General features: G+C 47.3%; 1 protein-coding gene across 2 annotated transcripts in view; it reads left to right on the forward strand.

The window, feature by feature from the left end:
- The window catches only part of PPP2R5D (protein phosphatase 2, regulatory subunit B', delta), a 26792-nt gene that overhangs the window by 2196 nt on the left and 4426 nt on the right, over window positions 1-20170 (forward strand). Inside the window, exons 2-12 of one of the 2 annotated variants that reach the window (XM_009997557.1) lie at window positions 4333-4468; window positions 5493-5668; window positions 6038-6148; window positions 7928-8020; window positions 8514-8644; window positions 9047-9106; window positions 9785-9893; window positions 10776-10829; window positions 13576-13746; window positions 15811-15938; window positions 17930-18031. In XM_009997557.1, the coding sequence (XP_009995859.1) occupies window positions 5600-5668; window positions 6038-6148; window positions 7928-8020; window positions 8514-8644; window positions 9047-9106; window positions 9785-9893; window positions 10776-10829; window positions 13576-13746; window positions 15811-15938; window positions 17930-18031 (1028 nt within the window). In that variant the 5' untranslated portion in view covers window positions 4333-4468; window positions 5493-5599. Of the gene's footprint in view, window positions 1-4332; window positions 4469-5458; window positions 5669-6037; window positions 6149-7927; window positions 8021-8513; window positions 8645-9046; window positions 9107-9784; window positions 9894-10775; window positions 10830-13575; window positions 13747-15810; window positions 15939-17929; window positions 18032-20170 lie in introns of those variants that run through there. The other variant, XM_009997558.1, reaches the window with a different exon arrangement.

Here is a 20170-nt window from a genome sequence, read left to right on the forward strand (position 1 = left end):
CAGCAGGAGAGAGCAGCTTTTGGGCAGCCCTCTTCTAGTATGCACTTTCCTCCTCCAAGGAGCAGGGGAGGACTCAGCCCTAATTTATCCTGGTACCAAAAAGTTGTGACTTGTTTTGCGGGCAAGTTGTCTGGCTGGTGGAATGAGTAAAGCTTGTTGAAGAGCAGCTCTGGTTTGACAGATCTGAGCAAGTGCAGCAGACAGGGACCTCCTATGGGGATCCCTGTGAAGGGAGATGAAGAGAGTAGGAGTCAGTCCAGACACCCTTAAGCATAATGCTTTGTTTTCTGCAGCAAAGGAGCTTTTAGAAGAGCTGATCTGAAAGGACAGATATGTTCAAAAGTAGGCACATCCCCACAAGGGAAAAAAAAAGTGTTTGAGCTCCCTCATAAATACAGGGATAGTGCAGTGCTCTTTTAGATGTCCATCTCAGGGTGAAGCTCTCTGAGGTGAAAAGCTAGCAGAACTTGGCCAGACCCTGGCTTTGGGGGGGCAGTTTGCTCAGGAGGAGACAGCAGCAGTGGAGGAAATCACGAGAGCAGGGAATGGCAAATAAAAGGTTTGTTTAGTTCATTCCCTCTGGAACATGATGAAAATAGGAACAGAGCAAATTTTTGCCTGGCTGTTTTAAGGAGGAAAAAAAGAAAAAATGTCAGAGGTCCAAGGCATTGTGGAATGAGAGGATGAGAAGGAGTTACTCCTCCTGGCCAGAAAGACTGGGAGAGGCAGCTGGGTGGGGAAAAGAGTTAATGACCTGGAAGTGGGAGCAGGGATTAGCAGCAGCAGTAAAGAGGAGTTGCTCTGCAGCCTCAAGGGCAGCCTGGAGCTTCGATGATGAGATTTGCAGCTCTGGGAGGGGGTGCTCCTTTTCACTGAGCTGCTGTATTACGTGTTTTGCAGATATCACCATGGGGCTTGTTACTGCAGTACCTGGTGTTCATTATTCAGAGACAGGCATTACAGTGTGTTGATGTAACTTCTGAGGCAGAGAGCTTGGTTTTAGTGGGGAAGCTGTGTAACAGCAGACAAAGGGAGCAGGTACTGACTTGAGGGATGGGAAGAGTCATCTGAGGAGGAGGAGCTGAGAGCAGATTTGGGCTGAGAAGCTTAGCAAGCGGGGGATGCTCAAGGGACCAGTGAGGCAGAAGGGCTTTCAGAGTGTCGATGCACCCAGCTGCAGTAGGAGTGACTGCAGAGGTGAGGTCATGCATGGGTAGGAGAGCAGAGGAGAAGCTGGCACAGCTCATGGTGGCTGAGGGAACAGGGTCTCTGTCCCTTGGAGCCTGGAGTGAAGAGAAATGGCACAAGAACAAGCCAAGGGTCTGGGGCTCATTGACTTGCGCGGGCAAGTTCCCAGCAAGGAGGAGAGGTGGTGGGAACCAGCGGGGAGGAAGCGCTGTTAAGCAGGGGAGCTTGTGCTTGGAGGAGTTTGAACGCGGCTGCAGTCTGGGCTGAAGGCACAAGTAGCTGCTCCACCACCAGCAGGAAAGGTGGGGCCGCCGCGCTGTGGTTGGGCGAACGGCTTTGTGCTCCTCTCCGTCCCTTCAGCGCTTGCTGCTGTGGTGGTGTGAGCCCTGCCAGCCGGGAAGGGGCTGAGCTTGTGCAGGTGGATGTGTGCCTGCGGCCATGAGGTGATCAGCTGGTGGTGATGTCAGGGAAAGAATCAGTGAGGTTGATACCTGTGCATGAAGAGAAAAGCTTTCAGTTTTAGCAGTCTGCTGTGTTTTCAGGGATGGAGACTTCAGAGAAGGTGTTAAGAAACTTAGCCTCTTCCTGATTCATGTAGCCAGGGTAGGAGGCGTTAAAGGCGGGAGGACATCAGGCTTGACACAGGAAGCACCTCCTGAAAGCAAGTATTCAGCTTGATGCCAGCAAGTCCATATAGAAGCAGTCCATCCTAAAATCCTCTGAGCACTGCAGTGTAACAATTTATCTGACCTCCCCCATCACTGGGTTTTCTCTAGCAAACTTGGTTGTGTGATTTTTGCATGCATTTGTCTGTTTCGTAAATAACTAGCAGCTAAAGCTGAAGTTGTGTTCTGTCTCTCTTCATGCCAGTTGTTCAAGACTGTAAAAGCCAGTGGCAAGGACTTTTCCAGACCCCTGGTGAAGGCAGTGTGGCCACAGCCTGTTAGTGTGCAGTACACATGCCATGCTCAGAACATTAGCCTGTGGCATTTCTGGGTGGGTGGGATGTGCACAGACATGTCCTGTCAGCTAGGAGGAGGACCCATGTGTCCTGCTTCCCTCAGTGTTACGGGTGAGGCTGCTGATACATCTTCTGTTCACAGCGGCTCAGCATTCAGATTTTGCCCTTCTTCCCTGTGGAAGGACAGTGATGTAGAGTAGGCGACTAGCCTTCCCAAAAGCATCTGGACAGCATCTCATGTTACCCTGATACCCAAATATTCAGGGTGAGGAATTAACTTCTTACTCTTGGAAGGTTGCTAGAAAGGATTCAGCCTGGCTCAGCTGAGGAGAGACTGAGTTCAGGATAAGTTGCCTCCAGTAGTCTGGGCCTGCTTTGTCTGGCAGACACAGCTGTTTTCATCACAAGCTCATCTTGCTTTCTCTTCTCATCATGGGACAGTGCTGCTCAATGAAAGGAATCAGATCAAATCTAGACTGAATATATTTCAAATCTTGTCTCCACCCACCTTGGCTTGGATCTGAGCTTGAAACAGAACCACTTAAAATTTCCTTCAAGCAGAGCCAGAGCAGAACCAAAATATTTCTGATTTCTGGTTCAAAGTAATGGCTTGGCAAAACAATTGGTGTTTTCATATTGGATGCTGGTTTTCACAGGGGGTCTTTGCATTTGCTCTACAGAACCTAATCTATAGAGGAGTGTCTGTTTGTAAGCAGCTTTCCCTATTCCTTCTTGCTACCTACCCCCATGCTGCAGCTGCAGTAACTCTTGCACTGTGGTAAAGTGCTGCACCTCTTTGGAAACCAACAGGAGTCAGTTCAGGGTAAAGGCTGTGCAAGTAAAGCTGCAGCTGAGCTGTTCCTCACAAGAAGAGACTGACCATATTTCATTTGGAGTAGAGCTGTGTTGAGCTTCCGCAGTGCTGGTGCTTTCCCTCAAAATCCTGCTAGTTGGTGGTCTGGGGTGGTATATATTTATACCACTATGCTGTATGTGGCAGCTGAAGTTTATGGGGAAGGAGGGAGTGATGTCCAAGGATTTCACATACTTCTGCTTCCCATACATTGTGCTATCCCTGTTGTCCCCTAAACAGGTTCATTCAGCAGCTCTTGGGCTTCATGTGTCAGCAAGGAGGAGGTGGCAGAGCTAAGGAAGGGACAGTTGCTAGGCTCACACAGCAGAACCAGAGTAGAATGGGTGCTTTTTCCAGCCGAGCCTTCTGCTATAGACTTGCTGGTGGAATGTTGCCCTCTTCCATATTTCATTTTCTATGAGTTGGTCAGTGTAGTGTTAAAGGGTCAGTTATTGAGCTGCTGTGGCCCAATTTTGAACGAGCAAAACTTCAGTAAAGTCAGAACAGAGCTGAGCAAACACTGCCTTGGGTTCCTGGTCACCTGCTAAAAATAAGAAAGTGCCTCTCTAGGTGCTGTTTAAGAAGCGTGAAGTGGAGAGGAGGAAAGTGTAGGCAAAGGGTTTGTGTGCTTAGAAGAGGTGACATGGAAAAAGCAAAATGACGGGAGAAGTCCAGACAGGTGTGAGGGTGAAACGAGGTGGAGATGGACGGAGCAGCCAGGATGGGTTGGGAAAGCTCACAGCCTGGGACCTAAGGTTTGAGCATGGCCTGTGTGGTTCATAGACTAGCAGCTCCTGGTCTGTGGATGCAGCAGTGCTTTAGTGGTCTTCGCTATTGCCTTTCATTGTCTGCTTGGTACTACACCCTGCTTTGCTTTTTCCCAGGTGGTTCCCTGCACAAGGATAAGGAAGTGACCTGCTGGTTTTCAAAACTTGTTTGCTGCATGTTTTACCAAGTACTGTGATCAGAGGTGGGGGTTCATTGAGATTTCTGTTTGGACCACGGAAAGTTCTTATTTCTGCTTTTTTGTGCCAACAAACTCCTGTAATCTGTTGCAAACGTGGCTATGCTTTCCACATCCTTAGCGCCTTGTGTGCCAAGACTCTTTGGTGTCTTTGTGGCACCTTGCAGATATGAGTAAAACTGATGTCCACTTTGCAGGTATGCTGCAAATGCGACCAGCAGGTCTAGTAAAGGCCTGCCCTGAACTGCGAGTGCAACAATGAAAACCATGCCTGGTTTCTTCAGTCCAAGAAGCTGCTGAAGGTGTCCGGTCCCTTGTGAAGCTTGTAGGCAAAAGCTTATGAGTTGTTTTACTCTCCCTCCTCAGGCCCAGCAGCCGCAGCAGCAGCAGCCACAGCAGCAGCAGCCAACTTCAAATAAGCGGCCCAGTAACAGCGCTCCCCCGCCAACCCAGCTGAATAAGATTAAGTACTCAGGGGGACCCCAGATTGTAAAGAAGGAGCGCCGGCACAGCTCTTCTCGCTTCAATCTGAGCAAAAACCGGGAACTGCAAAAGCTCCCAGCCCTTAAAGGTAAGGAAGCTGTGGGGTGGGGCTGACCTGCAAGACAAGCTGCACCTTCTCTGGGCAGACTGTAGTGGTGTAAGGTCTCTACCAAAAGCGACCCTGGCGGAGATACTGGTTCAGACTGCTCTTGGTTCCTACAGCTACCCATTGCTAGGAGAGGACCAGGCCTCCTCCTCCTTTTGTTTCCAGTTCAAATTGTGGTAGTGCTGTTGAACTTGTCCACATTACTGCAATTGCCCAGCATTAGCAGTTAGTGTGCATAACGCTGCAATGAAATGTGTCTTAAGTGCAGACAAGGAGAAAGCATTTTCAGCAGTCACTCCACCAGACCCATTGCTGACATTGCTTACAGAAACAGGCAGTCCTTTTAGGAAGGGTGACCGCCTTGCAGTTCAGCAGCCGTTCTGCAAGCAAGAGGAAAGTTTGCCTGATTGACCCTAGCAGTGCGTAATTTCCAGTGGCAACGTATCAGAAAGAGAATGCTGTTAATACAGGGCCTCTGCCACCTTGGCCCCTCTATTCTGTGCTGCTTATTGGGAGGAGGGTTAGCCTACAGTGTGCTCTGCCCTTTGTGACTGTGAGGTGTGGGGTATGGAGCATGGGTGTTGCTGGTCTGTGATGGGAGCTAGTTGAGTTCCTTTTCCAGTGTACTTTGTCCTGAGAAGGGATCAATGCCTGTCAGATGAGAAACTGCTACCATGTTTGAAATCACCTTATGAGATTGTTCCAGAGACCTTGCAATTCCTCTGCCTCCACTGTGCCATCTCCATAGCAGGAGTAACACTGTCTATCCCTCTTCCCCCACCGGCTGAAGGGGGACTGCTACAGGCCTTGGGGGAATGTAGGACAGGGAGCAAACAACACTGATACCTGGGCCTGAAACCAGGAAGATGTTCTGCCTATCTGTAAGGACAGACATGCCTGCTTTCTCTGACAGATGCTCCTCCACACGAACGAGAAGAGCTTTTCATCCAGAAGCTGCGGCAGTGCTGCGTGCTTTTTGACTTCATCTCTGACCCCCTCAGTGACCTGAAGTTCAAGGAGGTGAAACGAGCAGGTCTCAACGAGATGGTGGAATACATCACACACAACCGTGATGTTGTCACTGAGGCCATCTATCCTGAGGCTGTTATCATGGTAGGGCATGGGGCCAGTATTTGCTTGTGTGCCAAAGAAATAGGGACTCTTCAGAAGCATGAAGGGGAGGAGGGAACAGGGATTGGTCAGAGAGGAGTGTGACCCAAATCCTACCCATTCCTTATTACCAGCAAGTGAAGAAGGGAGAAGGGGGAGACAGTGCCTGCTGCAGAGAGAGGTGGAAGCTCTTGTCTCTGACATTGCACTTGTGGGGTTCCCATGCACACTTTAAGCCCGTAGCCTCTAGGGAGGGATCTGTTTATGGGTACAACAAATCACAATGTGTTGCTCTGCAGTGAAGGATTTGCTAGGGAGAGGACCATTGTGAGGTGCAGGAATGTCATTCATACACCTTTTCACTCACCTCAGTTTTCAGTGAACCTCTTCCGGACGCTGCCACCATCATCCAATCCCACAGGCGCAGAGTTTGACCCTGAGGAAGATGAGCCTACATTAGAGGCTGCCTGGCCACACCTTCAGGTGAGGAGAAGAAAGGTCTATAGATCTGGTGAATTTATCTCCTGGAAATTGAGAATCCATGCAGTGCTGAAGCCTGCCAGCCCTGCTGCTGGCTGCTTCCCAAGGTGTTGCTGGTGTGGGGAAGGGGAGAGACTAGGCCTGCCACCTGTGGGTCAGAGGTGACTTGTAGGTGATGCAGGCAGGAGGGATGTGCTGGAAGCAGGGTGGTGACTGTGTGCAGCATTCATCTGCAGATGGCTGTAGTCCCACGTGGCCTTGAGGCAGGTTGGGAGTGAACACTTTTCTGGGAGTGAGGAAGTTGTGCTGCATTGCCTATGTAAGAAGCAATTCCTGGCGGTGTTGATGTCCTTCCTGAAGGCTCAGGAGCCCTCATCCTTTGGGCTTCAGCAGCACTGGAGATAGCACTTTTGTCTGCTTCAGCACTCTTCTCCTTGCCCAGCTTCCTGGGACACACATGGAGGAAGAGGACTGCGTGGTGTCAAAGCAAAACCTGTGGTGGCACCCACTAACGTGTCCTGTATGCTGGGTGTAATTCTGTTAGGTTAACTGGGAGTAAACGTTTGACCAGACAAGATAGGGTAGGAAGAGTGAAAGGGAGCCAAGGATATTTTCATTAGGCTGTGTGCTCGGGGAAATGGACTTTAAGACAAACTAGATGAAAAGGTTGTGAAAGCAACAGTGAGCATGATTTAGCAGTGTTCAGCAGTGGAAGTCAGGAGGTAAGCTTATGGGGTTCTCCTCAGGCACTTGCACAGGGACATGTTGTCAAGCAAAGGCAGAACAAGAGCCAGGCACTGCAGAATGAAGCAGGAAATATAGAGAGGAAATAAGGTGCAGTTCTGCAGCAGTGCTTCATCACTTCTCACTGCTGCAGTTGACATATAAATGTGAGTGTTGATAGAAATGGTGTGTCCTCAGCACCAGAGTGCTATGAATGTTAGGAAGCATTTGTTTCTCAGAGTTGAGTCAGCAGCAGCCAGTATGGATTTGTGGCAAGTGTGTGCTGAGTTTTTTGGTTGTCACCTCAGTTTTTTCTGTGCTAGTGTCCTTGGCAGCTGGGCTATACCTGTGGATGGGTGGCCCCATACCTCCTTCAACTCCAGAGTCAGACATTTGGGATGCTGCACTCTTGTTTGGCCTAGTGGTCCCTCAGAAGGATCCTTTGAATGGACTTGTCCCTCTAGGAGGAGAGCAGGATCAGAAGTTGCTGTCTGAGCACTGGTAGCCATCTTAAAGCAAGCTGCCCTTTGTTGTCCAAGTGGGACACAGTATGCAGCTCACATGGCTTAGTGGGGCCAAGTCAATCTGGAGTGAGTCCCCAAGAGGCAGGAGTCACAATGTGTTTTCCTGGGGTTCATTTAATTTCCCTGCTTTTCTGTTCTTCTTTGGTGTGTCTCGGGCTTCCAATGAGGCCTGAGCCTTTGCCACCTCCTCTGAATGTTTTTGTTCTCTGTAGAGACATGGGCTAAAGGAGGGAGAAGAGTTTTCCCAGGCCCAGTGTCTGCATCTGTGTAGGTGGTTGTTGTCTTTGGTGGGGCCTGCGTTGAGATCTCATGCATATGTGGGCAGGCATGTGCCACCAGCCCCCTGCCCACCAGAGTAAGGGCAGCTGAGTTGATACCACTGGGTGGGGCAACAGAGGTTCTTCTCTTTTCAGTGCTTCCATTCAGGCTTCTCAGCCTTTCCCTGAATCTTTAAAGAGAAGGCGTAAAATCTGACATAAACACTGGTGAGAAGTCAGGGAGGGGATTTCTAAATGGTCTCCTTCTCCCTCCATAGCTGGTGTATGAGTTCTTCCTCCGGTTCCTGGAATCACCTGACTTTCAACCAAACGTAGCCAAGAAATACATTGACCAGAAGTTTGTACTATCTGTAAGTAATCATTGTCCCTGCCCCTGTGCACCACCTTTATGAAGGACAGGCAGCAGATTTTGGTGTTACACAAACAGTCCAGCTTTGCCAGCAGGTGCTTGACAATGTGGGTTTTCTTTTTTCCTTTGTCTAGTCTTGAACGAGCAGCCTGAATTCTCTGTGCAGGGGAACAGTGTGTGCAAGCTGTAGTCCCTGGAACTCATCACTCATTGTACAGGTGGAGAGGGACACGGGGCCTTGCAGGGGAAACCCAGGAACACACAGCTTTGTAGAGCATGTAGGCCATTGTTGTGCTTCCAAAGACCAAAGAAGTGCTGATGGTTCCAGCTTGTGACTAGGAGGCTGCATGTTTCAGGGAAGGCACCACTGTGCTCAGGGTGCTGAAGGCATCACTCAACTGAAAGAGCCACTTTTGCTGAGCAAGAGCAGTGTTGCTGGTAGCTTTGTCCAGACAAGCAGTATGTAGACACTGACTGAATTTCTCTCCCCACAGCTGCTGGATCTCTTTGACAGTGAAGACCCCAGAGAGCGAGACTTCCTAAAGACTATTCTGCACAGGATCTATGGGAAGTTCCTGGGTCTGCGAGCGTATGTGAGGCGGCAGATCAACAATATATTTTACAGGTGAGATGTTTCTTAGTGCCAGTGGCCTAGTGAGTGAGTGGGACAATCCAGTGAGGTAAATTCGGGCCACTAGGCTGTGATTCTCTCTAATCCAGACAGTGATTAGCTAAGTGACTTAGTTATTTCATGCTACTTAGATAGGGACAGCATTCACTTGTTCTTAGAGCAGTGAGGACTTTACAGCGGTGTCTTTAGCAGACATAGCAAATGTTGGGACCTGTGAGCTTTAGCTGGTCTGAAGGCCATGAATTTATTTGCTTCTGTCTCAAACTGTGCCTTGTCATCTTGGAGTTCTGTTATTTGCTAGGGAACTCTCCATCTCCAGTCTTTTCTCTAGTTCTTTTGCTTATCAAACTATATCCACTGTTTGGCAAAGACCTCTCATTCTTCTGTTCTCTTAAGGTTCATTTATGAAACAGAGCACCACAATGGGATTGCAGAGCTTCTGGAGATCCTGGGAAGGTAAGGGCACTTTTTGAAATCCCAGAGGGCCTACAATAAGTGAGACCTTCCAGCCTAGCGTGTTGCATGCGCTGGCAGTGCCTTTCCTTCAGCAGTTCTTGCATGAGCCACCTCTTCTAGAGATTCTCAGTCTGACAAAACACACAGTGAAAGTAGGCTTCAGCCTGGCAATAAATGCAGTGGTAGCCTTCTTCTCCTCAGATTTTTCTTCTGTTTTGAGCCCAGTCACACTTGCTGTCTTGCCCCAGCAAGTGGTAGAAGAGTAGAGTTCCTCACAGCCCTGAGAAACTGCAGCAGTGGGCAGCCTTCTTCATGGCTTCTGGTGCCCTTTGGTTTGCAGCCCTCTCTTACGCTATCATACTCCTGCCTGTTCTGTAATGTACAAGTCTTGAGGACTGAGTTGCCTCTGCTGGCCTTCCCCAGAGGTTCTTTTTCAGTGGGTGTGGGGGCTCAGCCTGGAACAGGGCAGAGCAGAACCCAGGCCCCATCAGAGGTATTTCCCTGCTACGTCTGCTGAGGAAGCACTCTCACTGAGCATGGCATGCAGCAGCCACACTTCTGGTGGGTGCTTGCTCACACTACTAATGAGAGTTAGGGCATGCCACTGATTCTTTTGAAGTGAGAGATACTGTATTTCTCCTGGATAAAGTTGTTCATGAGACTTTTATTTCTTCTCAGCATAATCAATGGGTTTGCTTTGCCTCTGAAGGAAGAGCACAAGATGTTCCTCATCAGGGTCTTATTACCACTGCACAAGGTGAAGTCTCTCAGTGTCTACCACCCACAGGTGAGAAGTGCTTCAAGTTGCCAGGAGAGAATGTGATTCTTGCAAAAGCCATTGTTCAGGCTTGCTTATAGCTATTCTCTGGGCTGTGTTACTGTGTTGTACAAAGTTCTTGTTCTGAGATATTTTGGACTCAGTAGTAGCCTGTTACTCTGGTGGTTTGCCCCAGATTTGTGGTGCCTGAGTCTGCATGTGTATGTATATGTGTGTGCTTTTTGCCACTGGCTGATAGGACAGTATCTTGCCATTGCCTGTTGACTTAATGCTGTGGCCTGCTTTGCCTCCCTGTGCTGGAAGTTTGCTAGATACTGGGGCCCTGCTGAAACCAGAGATGTGAAAATCTGAGCTGCCATCGTTAGCCTGTACATGTCAGCTATTAGTCAGTGCTGAGATATGTGGAGAAATCAGTGTTGTGGGCTGCTAGGCTGGTGTAGATTAATTTCTTGCAATTTAGAATACATAATTGAAGAGTTGAGAAGATCAGGACTCAGACTAGGAAGCTAAAAAAAAAAAAAAGTATGGGTACTGAGCAGTGATTTCTGTTCTCCCAGCCTGGTTTTTATGGGGCAGGGAGTTGTAATAGGTTTGTTCCTTCCTGTGTGTGCAGCTGTGCTTGCGTTTGAATGTGTTAACTGCAGACTGCTCTAGGTGGCTCAAGTTTTGTCCTTCATGCTACACTAATGTCCTGAGCTCAGGCCCTGCCTGCTTGGTCTTAGAGCCTTCACTTACCATTGGAAAAACTGGATACATTTGGAGGTGCAACTGTCTGCTCATCACATACAGTATAGAGAACATCATGTGACCTCCAGCCTAGGGTGGTGGTAGCACTTTAATCTCAGGTACACTTGAGGAAGCTCTAATCTTGTTGCATTTTTTTCCCTGCAGCTGGCATACTGTGTTGTACAGTTCTTGGAGAAAGACAGCAGCTTGACAGAGCCAGTGAGTAACCTTGCTTAACCTCTGTGTGCCAGTCAAGTCCTAAAAAACTTCATGGCTTCCTTGGAGTACAGCAAGAGTGAAAAAAAAGGCTAGAGAGACTGGAAGTCAACTGGATTGTTTACTGGGTTTGCCCAGTATGCTGTGAGCAGAAGGGGCTGTGCTGCTCATGTGCAAGCCTGTAGCATTCTCTCCTGAAAGCTTCAGGAATGTGGGCTCTAGTCTTCCTTTCTGCTTCAGATCTTAGTGTAGCAGAAGGAACACTATACCAAGCTGTCCTTTCAGGGCAGAGCTTTCAGCTAGTGACAGATGCTGCAGAAAGAAAGTACATGGCCCTCTGATACGGAACCAGGGTGAGCTCATGCAGGCTCTGAAATAGGAAGAGTTCACTCCAGACTGCCGACATTGCCTGGAAAACTGTGGGAATAAGATTAGGAGCTGTGGGACACAAAGGTCTACTAAGGTCAGCCACTATTCCATGCTGAAAGTATTCTCCCTTCTGCTCTAGCATCAGTTTGCTGCCTCCACATTGTTAAGTCATACTGTAGACACATTTGCCTTTCAGGATGTAGCACTGGGAAACAGGTTCTGAAACACGAGAGCAGCGTAGATGGGGACCTCACATATTGCAGACCTGCAGCATTAGGCTGTGTGGTGGCTTGGCAGTGGATGCAAGCAGACACAAGTGATTCTCCTCCACCCACTGCAGGCCAGGAAATGTCTTCTACAGAGCTGAGCTTCACAGCCTCAAAACAGCAGATGGCCAAAGAACACGTACTTGTGTCAGTACAGCAGTGAGCACCAGAAAGTGTGAGCGTTTTAATGAGTAACACTCTCTGAGGTCGTGCTGTTCTCTAGCTGAAATGTGTGCGTTCATGGTGAGCCTGACTGTGCTCAGTGGAAGCTGGTCAGCTGTTGTCAGCTTTCCATCAGCTCTGACACCAGCAGTGCTGAAGCAGACCTCCCAGCTTTTCCTTAAATGTGGGTTCTCCATTTCCTGTGCTCCCAAAAGCCTGCTGTGAAACAAACTGTGTAGCTTCCTGATGAGTACTTCCTGTGGCTGACATCCAGCTCAGCAGTGTCCTGGCAAAGCACTTACTGTAAGGTAGGGGAGAAGAGAGAAATAGAAATCTGTCAATATTTCGAGGACTCATTTTGCAGCTTATTTAAATCGTAAAGCTCCATAAGTCATCACTGCTTCCTGGGAATGGGTTATTGGGCCCCTGAAGTAAAGACCCAGGTCTGGTTTGGTGCTTGGGGAAAGTGGTGGGATGGCCCAATTTCATTACCTTCAGTTGGTGTTGCATTGAGTCTCAACCAGACATACCAAGGCTGCATTGCCACAGGTTGCGTCCTGTTGAAGGATTCTGCTTATGAAGGTTTGGAATAGACTCCTGAGATGACTAGAGTTACTGGAGTCTTGAAGAATTAGAGGGCTTTCTCAGGACATCAGAGGGTCCATCAAGAGGCATCATCACGGGTGCATCATCAAGGCGCTGAATGCACTAGTGCTGGAGGAAGCCAGATCACTTACTAGGTCCACACTCACTTGGAGCAGGCCTCCCAGATGCTTCCTCAGCCAGGCTTGACATGGTAGCTCTTTCAGTAGCAGTCTGAATGACTACCAGGTGAGCAAGGCCTCAGATGTGCTCAGTAATAGCAAGGACAGACTCGACACTCCTTGCACCGCCTTAGCTGTAGGAGAAATTACATCTGAGTCACTGAAGATGACTCTTGCCTGAGTGGCAGACCTGAGTAATGGCAGGCACTGGGGATACCAAACTGTTGGCTTCTCAAGTCTTGAATGGGTGGAAACAGTGCTCAGGTGTTTCTAATCTTGCTGTTGCATTGTTCATCCACTGCTGTGAACTTCCTCTTAAGTGCTGGCTTCAGGATCAGGTAGCTGAAGTACACAGAGTTTGAAAGAGCAACTGCTTGTGTGTGAATCTAGTGTCCACAGAGCTGGTGTTGCTGTAAATGCAGAACCAATGCCTCCAACAGAGTGAAGATCTGCAGGATCTTGGAGACTGCCTTTGACCATGTCTAGAAGCAGATAGGTAGGGAAGGAAGCAATATTAAAAATAAATAACATTAAATGGGATATAGCCCTTCCCCTGGTATATTCTTCCACTATCTTGTAAGGAATGGTTTACTCAGCCAGAAGTTGTATCTGCATTGTCGTATTTAATTATCATGATTAGGTATAACCTCTATGAACTTGTCTGCTCCTTTCTGGAGTCTGTTTGGACTTTGAGACTCCAAAAAGTCTTGCAAGAATAAGCTCTGTGATCCAATTACTTTTGTGTGAAATGGTACTTCCTTTTCCTCGTACCAAACCCATCCATTGCTTTTTGTAAAAAATATTTGTTGTGTTCTGCTGTGTATTGAATAATGATTCCTCAGTGACAATCTTCATAGCATTTTCAATATTATTTGTTGATCTTGCATAGTTGCTCTGCCAGCCACTGCCCACTCTGGTCTGAACCTTCCATGTTAAGCTGAAAAAAGTGGTTCTCAGCTTTGTGCATGTAGTACAGAATCATATCAGTCTGGACAGTGCTGCTGCCCTGCATCTAACTTTGCAGAGGTTGGGCTTTTCTTTCTTCCCCAGTAATCCATCCTTATGTCCTGAGAAAGCCTCTTCTGCTGCTTCCTCCACTCTGCTGTTGTGACCAGAGCCTTAAAAATGTATTTTGCAGCTGGTGTTAACTTTCAGCTTCTAACGCTGTTTCTTTATCCTCCTCTGTAGGTGATTGTGGGCTTGCTGAAGTTCTGGCCAAAAACTCACAGTCCCAAGGAGGTGATGTTTTTAAATGAGCTGGAGGAGATTCTGGATGTGATTGAGCCATCTGAGTTTGTCAAAGTTATGGAACCCTTGTTCAGGCAGTTGGCCAAGTGTGTCTCCAGCCCACACTTCCAGGTGGGATGCAGCTCAGGGAAGGGGTAAGGGGCATAGGGCACTGTCTTTTGAGGGTGACAACACAGCTTTTGGATTTGTCTTTGTGGATCAGTGGCACATGGAGGTCTGACCAGGGTGAGTATTGGGATGATGTGGTGGGAAGCAGTGAGAATCCTCTCTACAACCACAGAGCAAACTCATACAAAGGGAAAGCAAAGTGGATTGGTGGAACCCCTCCTGCTGCACTGTACTATTCAGCACCATGTAATGCAGCAGGCTGGAGCTGGAGCAGGAGCAGAGGTGCTTTGCCATCTCCTGTTTCAGCTAGCAAAGATAGAGGAGATCTATCCAGTATCACCCTGTCATAATAAAACCAGGATGGCTGCAGTGTTGGAAGGAGGCCAGCTGAAGAGACAGTGTGCAGAGAAGGTACTTTGTATTATTCTGGTGTAGGTTGTAAAGAGAGAGGTATGGAAAAACTGCTAGAGTCTGCTTCTTTCTTGTTCCCACTGAAGTGAAGCTGGCTATAATAACAGGTTAAAACAACTTCTGTGGCTAGTTCCTGTAAAATGTTTAGGGTTGTAGGACCTGCTAGTAGATCCTAGCAAGTGTTCTTGGCTCACTGGTTTAGGTTGCCATGAATAGTGCCCAGGAAGAAGATAGCTTGCTGGTGAAACATATGGCTGACCCTGGTAAGGGTGGGGTGTTAAACAGTGACATAGCCCTATCCCAGAGTGAGTGTGACTGCACAGTGAGGTAGACTGGCTTCAGTCTGTCTTTTGGGACAGAGAGGTACAAAATCATGTGATTACAAGCCAAAGATGAGGTCAGTCAAGGTCACATGTGTATGTAAAAGATCACTGTTTCCTGGAAAGGACTGCAGGAGCCTGATGGAAACCAGCTGGACATGGATTACTGGTGTGGTGATGGGAACCAAAGGACTAACATGACCTTTGGGTGTGGAAGGGGAGCTACCATAGGTAACTAAGGAGCTTGAATAAAGTAGGGTAAAGGCTGGAGGAAGGGCGTCCTTTACTTGATAGCAGCCTTCATCTGCTGCCAACTCTTTGAAAAACAAGACTGAAAAACCTGGAGAAGGTGCAAACATTTTACAGCCTAAGAAAATTATCTCTGAAAGTGTCCTATACATTCAGGTTGAACAGTCTCTGTCTGCAGCTTGTCTAAAAGCAAAAATAGGAATTGACTTCTTGGTAAGTCTGACCACTTTGGTGGGGCAGAGTTTTCTCTGAATGGATTGTGTGTTAATCTAGCAGAAAAAGGCTTAAAAAGGTCTAATAACTGGAAACCAAAGCTAGGTAAGTGAACACAAGGTTAATTTCACTTTGTTCACTCATGTTTAACAATACACTAGGGGGAATATAGTGAGTTCTCTGTCACCTGAAATACAAAACTGAGAGTGGATGCTTGTCTTCCTAGGCTTTTAAGCCATTCTCAAGCTAGTGCTAAATGCAGAAATTAGCCTGGTGATCTGCATTGCCCAGATTTGTGGTTAAATATAAAGAATTTTGTGTTGGAATCTATCACTATGTAGAAACCTGTTAGTCTTGTTTGTCTTGTTAGAGCAGGATGACTGCCCCAAGATTTTCCATATTTTCACCCTTACTAAACCAGGGGGATGAATTGTGGGCCTGGTGACTGAAGCATACTCCAAAGCCCAGAGGGACTTTTGTCAGGGAGGAGTGGAAGGAATGGAGCTCTACAGAGGACAGTCTGAGGGAATGAAAGAGGCTTGGAGCTAGTCTGAGCTGGGACCTGGAGTGGATGACATCACTGTCCTCAAGTGTTGTGTAAAAGGTGTCGGAGTCATCAGTGAAGAACATAAGGTTTTCCCCAGGGAAGTGAGAAGTGTCTGGCAGATGCTGAGGGAAAGAAAGCTGGGCAGCAGGGATGAATGGCCTTGCAGAAGTTGGTGAAGGTCAGCCCTGCTGCGGGAGCTGTGGCAGGAAGCATGTGCTCCTCAGCCGGGTGGTGGCAAGCTCTGGTCTCAGTACTCCACAGTTTCCCTGTGCACCACAGGTGTTACTGGAAGGAGCCTCTCCAAAGGTGGCTTTCTCTCCACTGCAGGTGGCAGAGCGAGCGCTGTACTACTGGAACAATGAATATATCATGAGCCTGATCAGCGATAACGCAGCCAAAATCCTCCCAATCATGTTTCCAGCACTCTACAAGAACTCCAAGAGTCACTGGAACAAGTAGGTCTTTCTGCATGCCCTGGCACTTGCTGTGCACACAGGATTGCTCGACCTACTAGCCATCTTGGGGCGTGCTGCTGCAGTGCAATGGTGCATGGTACTCACTGACACCAGGTGCTGAGCCAGGGGGGTTGTGAATAGTATCAGGATGGAAAAGTGCCACTGCAGACCTCAGTGGCCTGCTTCTCGAGGGGTAAGGCACCTGCAGTGACCCACCTTGGGGCCACTGAGTCTACCCAGAGTTTGATACCTGCCTACCACTAGTGCTGCTGATCTCTTGGAGATGTGCAGTTGGTTTTCCAGCAGGCTTCTGGCTACTTTTTAACTAACGATCACTCATATGCTCTTCATGACCAGAGACCTTAGCTAATGCACTGCCTCACTCATTTAGTACAGGAAGAATGAAGAGAGCAGAACTAACCAGGCATGTGTCCCATGTCAAATTACTGTCCTCTGATTCCTTGATACTAGTCTGTTTTGTCATTCTCCCCTTGAATTCCCGTCTTCCAACTGCTTCTCCAGTTGATTCCTTACCTGTTTAATTCAAGTTGTAAAGCTTACTTCCTTTTAATGAATTAGTTAAAAGTACTTAGTGCACAGCCAAGATCGTGAAATCTTCCAGCAAAACCCCACAAAATTAAAAAAAAGTATTTTTTCTCTGTTCTAGAAGGTGGAAAAAAGCAAAATAATTAATTCTAGGGAAGCTGGGTGAGGCCACGGCATAGGAATATACTGTGGTACTAAAGACAGGGTTGTGAGGTGGAACTTGTTTCCAGAGAACCACCAGTTGGATGTGCTCTAAAGACTGTGGTAGACTCAGATGCACAGACATAAATGCACACACACACAAATACACACACTCCAACAGGCACATGTATGTGCGGATAGGCACATACACACATGCACATGTGTATGATGTGTGTGCTCACATACACCTGTGTGTGCAGAAAGGTGCACGCTGACACACTCAGTGTTTCTGCCCTTCCTGATCAAAGTTCAGAAAAGGACTTTATATTCCTGTCTGAAACCCTTCACCAGTTCTGTTTCCTTTTCACAGCAGTCAAGATTCATGATTCTTCTGTTTCTGTCTGTTCTTCTTGTCTCTTTCCCAATGGTATGGCAGAAGAAGTCCTGAAGGTGTTTTTCTCTTATCTCTCATTGCCTTTGTTTTAGCACTAGCTGCATCTTCTCAGGGCAGGTTGAATACCTCAGATTCTCTTTTTCTTTCCCATAGCTTGTCTACTTTAACACTTTGTCAGACAACCTGCGTAAGTCTAGCAGGGTTCTATCTCTCTTCCTTATTCCATCTGTAAAGCTTGTGAGGCACAGAGCTCAGTCTGCTGAGTCTTTTGCCTCTGGGTCAGGTATTTCAGAAACAGCTTCAATACTTACTTTTATTTCCCCCCGGAGAGAGAGTCCTTGTCCCAGAGAGGTTTCACGCACAGCACAACCTATCCATAAACTGCTGACACAAAGTCAACTTTTCTTCTGTGGTATTCTTTGTGCTGGTTCCCATCTCTACAGGGCTGCTGAATGTCTGTGTTTTGGGTTCCCCGGTGACAAGGTTCATGACCAAATACTGAGCAGCCCAAGAAAACCTAGTTGTGAAACCAAGGTGAACTTTGGGATGCACATAGATTAGGTAAAGGCCCCTTGGGAACAGCCCTAAGCAGGTCCCTAGCACCCTTCCTTTCCAGTTTCTAACTGCAAAGAATAAATGTGTGAATGCATATTTTTGCACTCAGTAGTCTGGCTCTGTGGTCGAGCAGCACTGTCCCAGTGGTCTTCTCTTTCTTTTCTTGTCTTTTCATCCCTGTGCAATAGTCACTGCTGTGTTTATGGAGGGAGATTTCATGTGTTAAGAGCTGAGACTATGTGAAAATCTTTTGTTACATTTCTGTAAGATGTGAGTTGCTGCTGGTGCTAATTCAGAGCTGAAAAACCTGGAGGATACCACCATGAGTTGTCCTCCTTTCCTCATTCCTTTGCAGGACAATCCATGGGCTGATCTACAATGCACTGAAGCTGTTCATGGAGATGAACCAAAAGCTTTTTGATGACTGCACGCAGCAATACAAGGCAGAGAAGCAGAAGTAAGTAACAGGTTCTTGCCAAGTAACTTGAGCTCATCCTAGAGTTTCCTTGGGGTACAGTAACAGATGGTAGATACCAGTAGGCAGAGAGGAAGTGGAAAGGTTGTGCAAATAATTTTGTCAAAAAGTAGGATTCCTCAGTGTAGGATGAGAAGAGGCAAAGTGTGTGTCCCGACAAAAATCCTTGCAGTTCTGCTGAAGCAGGTACCTTGGAAAAGAGTGACAGTTTGCTGGGTAATGGGGAAGTAAATTACAATGTAGAGGATACTCAGCTTTGCAGAGGTGCCTAGCGCTCTGCCTTGGAAACACTTACCAGGTTGTATGTGTCGTAGTGAAGCCAGTGGAATATTGCTGCTTTAGAAATATTTTTCTGAAGAGCTTTCATGCCACAGGATGCTTCCCGTTTTCCAGTAATAATTCAATAATATTAGAAATTTCAGATGTCAGATGGTGGGGATAAAATCTGAGCTCAACAAGTACCTATGCCATGATGTTGTAAACAGGAAAAAACCTACTTTTTCTGCTTCCTTGTGCTGGTTATGGTGCTTGTATTACTTTCATTGGTGAGCTGAGTCACTTCAGTAAGCTAGAAGGAAAGGTTTGTGTTTGGTTTCTTTTTTCCCTGGTTGTGTTTTTTGCTGACTCACTGACATAAGATAGTGCCTTTCATTCTTGGATGAGCTGGGACTGCCACAAGGTTGGTGGTGGGGAGAGCAGGGCTAACCTTTGCTGGCAGTGGGGAGCTCTGGGACACATTCAGTTGTTTTGTGAAATAATAATAAATAATAAAATTGTGATATGAATCAGAGCTTGGGGATAGGCAACCTGCATCTGGAGAAATTAAAGTTTTGTTGAAATTGGGAGCAAGCAAGATTATTTTTGTTCCACATTCTAAGGAATTTGTGAAGCCCACAAATTTCTGCATTTATATTTTACGTCACACTGACAGCACATTTACTACAAGATCTACCTGGTGTTTCCATCAGGAGCTTTTTCTACTTGTTTCTACCTTCTACCCATGCTGACTTGCTGAGTGTGACTGCTCCAGCATTGGTGTGTGGCTGCTGTAGGATTTTTCTGGAAAAGGTCAACAGAGCAGCTACAAGCTGTCCAAGAAATGGACAGGTAGAAGTTAACCATTTTCTGCTCATGCTAAGATGATTGTTTTTTTTCTCTAGTGCCTCTCTGTCTAATTATGCTTCAGAAAACCACGTGTTGGGTTTTTATGAAGGATATACCTTTTGCTCTCCTAGATAACCAAATTTGGTAAAATGTTAACTGAAAGCTTGGTGAGCAGGATGCAAAAATGTTGGGTTTTTTTGCAGTTGAATCTGAGATGAGTTTACCTACAATGAGTATGATGATACAATACAGCTAAGTGAGCTCTCCCTGGCACAGGGGCCCAGCTAAGGAGGCCTTTCTGGGCCAAAACAAGAATGCTCAGTTCTGCTGTCACTAGCACAGCATTAGCAGCTGTTCCTGGCTTGAGAAGTGTGGGAATCCCTCTGAAGGGATGCTAGAGCTGGGAGACAATATTGTGAAAGGTCTGTAGGGGCAGGCTGGGAAACAACTTAGGGAAATTGGCGGCAGAAGGAAGTGGGGCAGGACAGCAAGCTGGGGGAAAGAGCAGCTTGACTGGGCAAAGAGATAAAAAGGAGGTAGAGACTTTGGGAAGAGGTACAGTGAAGAGCTGAGTTGGGGGTGATATTCTTGATGACAGTGGATAGTGAGAATGGGGGTAGGCAAAGGGAACAAATTAGAGGAAGAGAATTGAGAAGACTGGAGTTTGTTGGGCAAGAGGCCTGGGACTAGGCAGGATGTAGGACAATGTGGGGGGCTAAAGAGCATGCACTTGGGAAGATGGCTTAGAAACCTGAGTTTGCTAGAGCAGTGTGCCCAGTTTCTTAAGTCCATTGTGAAAAAGTCATATTTTCTCTCCATGTTTTAAAAATATTCAAGAAATACAAGCAAATCCATGTGCATTTAGCACAGTGGCTGCATGTTTTGGAGTGTGATAGAATATGTCAGTGGTGGAATGAACTGGGTTAGAAAAAATCTTGTTTGACAGGCAGGAGAAGGTGCTGGTTAGTGGTGTGTTCCCAGTGGAATGAGACCGTGTTGTAGCTGAAGTGCTTTCCT

Source organism: Chaetura pelagica, unplaced genomic scaffold (assembly GCF_000747805.2).
Source record: "Chaetura pelagica isolate M959 unplaced genomic scaffold, ChaPel_1.0 scaffold505, whole genome shotgun sequence".
In the NCBI taxonomy this organism is placed as follows: Eukaryota; Metazoa; Chordata; class Aves; order Apodiformes; family Apodidae; genus Chaetura; species Chaetura pelagica.